This window comes from Triticum urartu, chromosome 1 (genome assembly GCF_003073215.2).
Source record: "Triticum urartu cultivar G1812 chromosome 1, Tu2.1, whole genome shotgun sequence".
NCBI classification, from domain to species: domain Eukaryota; kingdom Viridiplantae; phylum Streptophyta; class Magnoliopsida; order Poales; family Poaceae; genus Triticum; species Triticum urartu.
The window spans coordinates 457730336-457736488 of record NC_053022.1 but is presented as its reverse complement, the minus strand read 5'-3'; the positions used below and the strand labels follow the sequence as shown (position 1 = coordinate 457736488).

The 6153-nt window shown below is 41.5% G+C and overlaps 1 protein-coding gene across 1 annotated transcript; it reads left to right on the top strand.

The window, feature by feature from the left end:
* Positions 1-1003: 1003 nt before the first annotated feature.
* On the top strand, positions 1004-5904 carry LOC125518782 (KH domain-containing protein At1g09660/At1g09670-like). The gene is made up of 7 exons (XM_048683651.1): positions 1004-1633; positions 2072-2157; positions 2756-2901; positions 3841-3957; positions 4061-4177; positions 4994-5137; positions 5249-5904. The coding sequence occupies exons 1-7, from the start codon at positions 1512-1514 to the stop codon at positions 5405-5407; spliced, it is 891 nt and encodes a 296-aa protein (XP_048539608.1). The 5' UTR covers positions 1004-1511; the 3' UTR covers positions 5408-5904.
* Positions 5905-6153: the final 249 nt, after the last annotated feature.

Below are 6153 nucleotides of genomic sequence, written 5' to 3'. Positions count from 1 at the left end.
CCCTATTTGGCCCTATAAAACAAAATCTTCCTTATTTGGACCTTGGCTTAAATTCTGTTCCCTATTTGACACTTTCATACATTTTTCCATCCAGTAATGTTAACTGGCACGTGCAAAGACAATTTTGCCCTTAATAGTAGTTTGTCAACAAAAATGGAAAGAGAGGTAGCGCCGCTCCTGTGTTGCTGGAGGCAGCCATGGGCTCGTGTACGCTGCTGCCATGAGCTCGTGTACACCAGCGGTGCTGGGTTCTACGTCGCGCGCTGGGATTCCGCGATGTTTGTGAAGGCTTTGGAGTTTTAGCAATTAGTATAGGGACGGCATACTGGACAGAGAACAATTAAAATCCTGCATAGATACGTAATGTATACAGAATCGAATACAGCTAGGAGATCCTTGTGATCTGATTGCACACGTGTTTTCGTGCATGTCTCATGCACATTTTTCTTTTTTTTTCCTGACCTGAAAGAGAAATAAAAACGTTACTTCGAACAGTTCGACCTACAAGTTACATCGACTAGTACAGCCATCAGATCTTCGCCATGCTCATGCTCGCCGGCACGCTCAGGCAGTACACCGCCACGGCCAGACACGCCCACGAGTTGTCGTGACGATGTGACGATGATTTAATCGTGTACACATGGGTAGTAACTATTCTTTTTTCTACAGCGAGTACTATTATATATATATATAGTACTATTTTTTATTATTGAACTACAGCAAAATATATCATTTTTTTTTGGGCGAACAAAAAATATTACATTACCTCTACGTTTGCATGTAAATAATCAGGTCACATTCCACACAAAGGGTAAAACCGTCTTTCTAGGTTAAACTTAATACTGTTACTTGTCAAAACTAACGAAAGTGGCACATAGGAAACAAAATAAATTTAAGTGTTAAAAAAGAAAAAAAGATGTTTTTTGGGCCAAAAAAGAAATCAAAATTTAAGAAAGGGCCAGATAAGGAATTCTCTTCTCGAATAGCCCGAAGTTCAGAAGCCGGTGAGAGACACACAGCTGCATAGAGCAGCGAGCGAGCATCCAAGGCCCTCGGCTTGTCTCTTCCCCCCTCTCACCGGTCGCCCACAACCCCTCTCCACAGGGTGCGTGCGACGCTGCAGTACAGGGAGGAGGAACAGCGAGCAAGAACAGCAGGAGCGGGCAGGCACAAAGCGCTGCTGCTGCTGCCGCTGCCAGCCCCGCACAGCCTGGGCTCCGATAATTGATTGACGCGAACCCAGCTATCACCTCCCCTTTTTGTTTAATCCATAGCATATATAATCATCAAATCCCCACCCATCCCTGCACTTATTTCTCGGTTCTTGGCACCTTCCTGTCTTTTCTAGATTTCATTGGATCCCATATAGGGCCTCCACCACATTCATTTGCCTTGATAGCCGCCAGCTGCTCCTCTTCCTCCCTTCTCCAGATTTCTTGGCTCCCTGGGCTCCCTGGCTTGCCCAGAGATTGCAACGAAATCTTGCAGGGCTCTTCTTTGGTTTCTTGTTCATGCTGGGAGCCATGGATGAGAGGATCCCGCCGCCCCCTTTCTTCCAGTACTCGCCGTCCGGCGTCCATTCTTCCCCTCACCACCACAACCCCATGAGGTCGTCTGCCTCCGAGAGGGAGAGGTCTGTGCCCCATCCTCATCCTCTTGTGAACTGCCGTGAAGTTTTCGTTTTTATCTTCGCGACGATTCTACTAGCTTGAAAAACTCGTCGTGGGCGTGAGATTTGACTCTGGTCGTGCGAGATTTGTGCCTAATCTTCACCGTCCCGGTGTGATTTTGGTGATGGTCAAATGATGTCCCCACGCTGTAGTGATCTCCCAAGTTGAGGATTTGGGGATATTGCCTGCTGATGGTAGATTTGTGCTTGCTGTTACGAATAAATGAGCATGATGTCCTCGATTGGCCTCTGGTAGTGTGAAGTTCATTTGCAGGGTGCTCGTTGTTTTGACTTTTGATTAGGTCGCTAATTATTGGTGCTACTCTTATTTTCTGCTCTTAAGTAAATATGTGCCTGTGGTACTTGCAGTTGATCTTACTAATGAGATGGTTTGCTTTGCAGGTATATTGCTGAGTTACTTGCTGAGAGGCAGAAACTAGTTCCCTTCCTGCAAGTTCTTCCATTTTGTAACAGGCTTTTAAACCAAGGTCTGTTCCCTTCTCTCTCTTTTTCTCTTTTTCAAATTACATGGAAGCTACTGTATTTGTTTATGTAGTTCCCAGTAACCGTAGATTCTAGTTGCTATTAGAGTGTTTACATTCACCCAGTTGCTATTCTTAGCCATCCTCGCTGTTTGTCAGAAGAAATTGCTATTCTTCTTTGAACAATCATGTCCGTTCTCTTTATATGAAAAGCTGCTCATGAGGATTTCTTTTCAGAATGTGTTATCAGTCTTGTTCCACCATACCGTTACTTCGGAATCCCAAATGATGGCATTCATGTAAATCACATAAATTGCTGCCAGAGATTGTCTAACATGCAGAACTAACTCATTGACGAAACAAGAATACCAGACAGTCTAACACCCTTAAGTTCCTCAGTCATGTCTTACAGTTAACATGCTTACTTTTCACTTCTTTATCATAATTTAACCATTATATTACTTGAGTGGCGATTTCTAAATTCTAACATCCAGTTGTAGTTCCAGGTTATAGATACAAACATAGCATGGACATTTTCTCCCTGATTTAAAGTGACACAAATAGAACTAACGGATTTCGTACTGGCTTGTTTTCTTCAATGCAGAAATTCTGCGGGCATCTTCTTTGCCACCTAACCCAAATTTTGTTGAACCTGAGAGATTCGATTATGGTAGCCCATTAAGATTAGCTGGCCACCCTATGAACGGTCAACCAATGGATATGGAGGGATGGACTGGAATGCATGCAGAGGTTGTGCAAATTCATACAATCTTCTGATTATTGGTTTTACAAGTCCTAACTGCCTTAACGTTCTATATAGCTGTTAGAGAAATGCTGGCATGATTACATCTACTTTCTCTACTTTTTTTTCTTATTCTAATATGGCTATTTCAAATATGCAAATCTCTACGAGTGCTGCCAACTAGTTCATGTTATCCTTGAAGCTGTTTAGAAATTCGCAGGAACCAATGAACCACTTTTAAGACCGAGTATCAGTCAGCTGTCCAGTTCATTAACATGAAACGGAAAAAAGGAAAGCTATACATTGTCATACTAATAGGAATGGTTTCAAAAGCACCAATCAAGTTACAGCCACTGTTACAGTACAGATGTTAATAGCTTTGAATAATTCAAGAATGGCATGTTTTGGCTTTTTCCTTTTGAGAAAATGACAACGTTCTTGCTAGTTCAATGGTGATTTTCATCCAAGCCTTGGATCTCAAAATTATTCCTGCGAGATTAATGATTAGGAATCACTGGTTCTACCCATGAGGATAATTATATGTAAATGATAGAAGCTTGACACCAGGTAAACCTCGGCCAGTCGTTCTTGTAACCGATCTTTACGACCTGTGAGCAATTTCATCCACCCATGAAAATCGTAATTCGACAATACAGTAGAGAATCAACCTGGGTTTTGTTAAGGAAGTGATGCGGATATATGGACTCTTTATTCATATCGTTTTCCTGATATTACAACTAAGAGACTTGTACAACTTCTTATCATGTAGTCCCTCCGTCCCAAAATAAGTGACTTAACTTTGTACTAAAGTTAGTACAAAGTTGAGTCACTTATTTTGGGACGGAGGGAGTAATAATTAATGTGCAACACTGGCCATCTTCAATGCCAAATAGAAACACTTACATATTATTTCTTTTCATTGATTATATTAAAATGCCTTTCTTCAGCATATGGGGATACACCATTCACCATCCATGGGCTGGAATGGTGGTCCTGGAGTTGTTGGCGGCCCTGTTGTGAAGAAACTTGTCAGGATGGATGTTCCAGCAGAAAAGTATCCAAATGTATGTACGACATACTTTCACCTCAAGCTGTTTTGATAAACTATTTAACTCGATTATGAGATTTACTAAATTCAAATCATCTGCAATCTTTTGTTATGATTAGTTCAACTTTGTTGGCCGTTTGTTGGGGCCACGAGGAAACTCCCTGAAAAGAGTTGAAGCTACAACACAATGTAGAGTCTATATTCGTGGACGTGGTTCAGTGAAAGATACTGTGAAGGTAATTAAACACAGATTAGAACCACCATTTCATTGTTGCTTACTCACACTCTTAGAATGTTCTAGCACCACCTTTTTTCTAGAAACATTTTAAGACCGTGTTCCGTTACAGTGTTTATTTTGCACGTTAAAATATAGATATAGTATGTATGGTTGTTATTTGTTAATTAAATTGGATATGCAAGTAAAACTGAAGGTTGATCCTGAATTCTTCTGATTGATGTAAAACTCCCATGTTTTTTTTTGGCCGGCAAACTCCCATGTTTTTATAAGTACAATATGCCTTACACAGTAAAAGGCTGATAGATGTTGAGCTAGTAATGGGCAGCATATGTATTGATTGAAGTAAAAGAACGGTTCCAGTTCTGCTCAGGTATTTGTTATGTTCTAGCGTCATAAACTTCAAGCCATGGCTTGTTAAGATGAAAATTCTACAAGTAATTTACCCACAAACAGTGCAGAAAGTCTAAACAACCCTTCTAGGCTCCGTATACTATGTTTGCTCACCATTTGTATCTCACCCCGTAACATTTGATATTTTAGTAGAGCTGTCAGTTAAAATGTGGTGTGTTCATTATATTCATCTTGCCTATATTCTCATGTTGTTGCCTAGATAGTATGGTGTGTTGATTGTTTTTCACAACTTATTTCAGTGGCATCCCTTTTGAAAACGCTCTTATATTTCTTTACAGAGGGAGTATATTTTTGTAAGCATGCTTAATAGAATTAACTCTTGTGTTTAACAATTCCTCTCATCCAGTGACTACCAAAAATATTGTTGGAGAGGTTCTGAAAGCTGATTTTTTTTATTGAATAGGAAAACAAGCTTAGAGATAAGCCTGGCTATGAGCACTTAAACGAACCACTGCATGTGCTTATCGAAGCTGAGTTCCCGGCGGATATCGTTGATGCGCGACTAAACCAGGCTGTGGTCATACTGGAAGATCTTCTCAAACCAGTAGTATGTCGCTTACCATCTTATCTGTCGCAGTTCCCACATTTCCATGACCTCATTTTTTCTTTGAATTGAGTCGGCTTTACCTGTCTTGCTAACGGTATTGCGTATCACCAGGATGAATCCATGGATTACTTCAAGAAGCAACAGCTGAGAGAATTGGCAATACTGAATGGCACTCTAAGGGAGGAAAGCCCAAGCCCAAGCCCCCATCTCAGTCCCAGTGTATCACCGTTCAACTCCACCGGGATGAAACGCGCGAAAACGGGCCGGTGATCGTGCTTCTGAATACTGATTTGCCTGAGGTGACTATGATTTGAACAGATCGCGCGCAAACCTGTTCTACTGCTGGAAATGATTCATGATGCATATGGGGGACCGGCCTTGAGGCTCGTCGCATCTGTGATACGAGCTGAGATACATCTTTGGATGAATGGTCGCTATGGAAGAAATTCGTTTCGTTCGGTCTGCTCGAGGAATCGGGGCTTGCTGTTTGGTCTTATTGATTATTCTCTGTGTATCTATCTGACTCCCAAATATTAACTTTATCGGTTTGGATTAGTTAACCGTGATTGATCTGTGGCTCAAAGTAAAATAGTTGTGGACAATAATCCGGGTTTTTGTCAGTTGTAACATGTCCGAGGGGGGTTGATGTTCTTGTGAACAGACATTGTTGGTCCAATGTTATGAACCGCAAGCAACGTCATGAAGATGACTCGCTTGCCTTGTACTCCCTCCGTTTCTAAATATAGGCCATTCTAGAGATTCCAATATGTACTGCATACGGATGTATCTAGGCCCTGTTTGGTTCGGCTGTGAATTTCTAAAAGCAGCTGTGGAAAATCTAATGTGAAAAAGATGTAGGATATTTGGCAAACCAACTGATATAGCTTTTTCAGATTTTGGTCCGCGGCGAAATCAGATTTTGGAAAGCACGTCTTGGGCTGCTTTCGCTTTTGGTTCAGATTTTGGCAGCGGATTTCTAGAATCGGATTCTGCTGGGTTCGCCTTTTGGTTCAGAT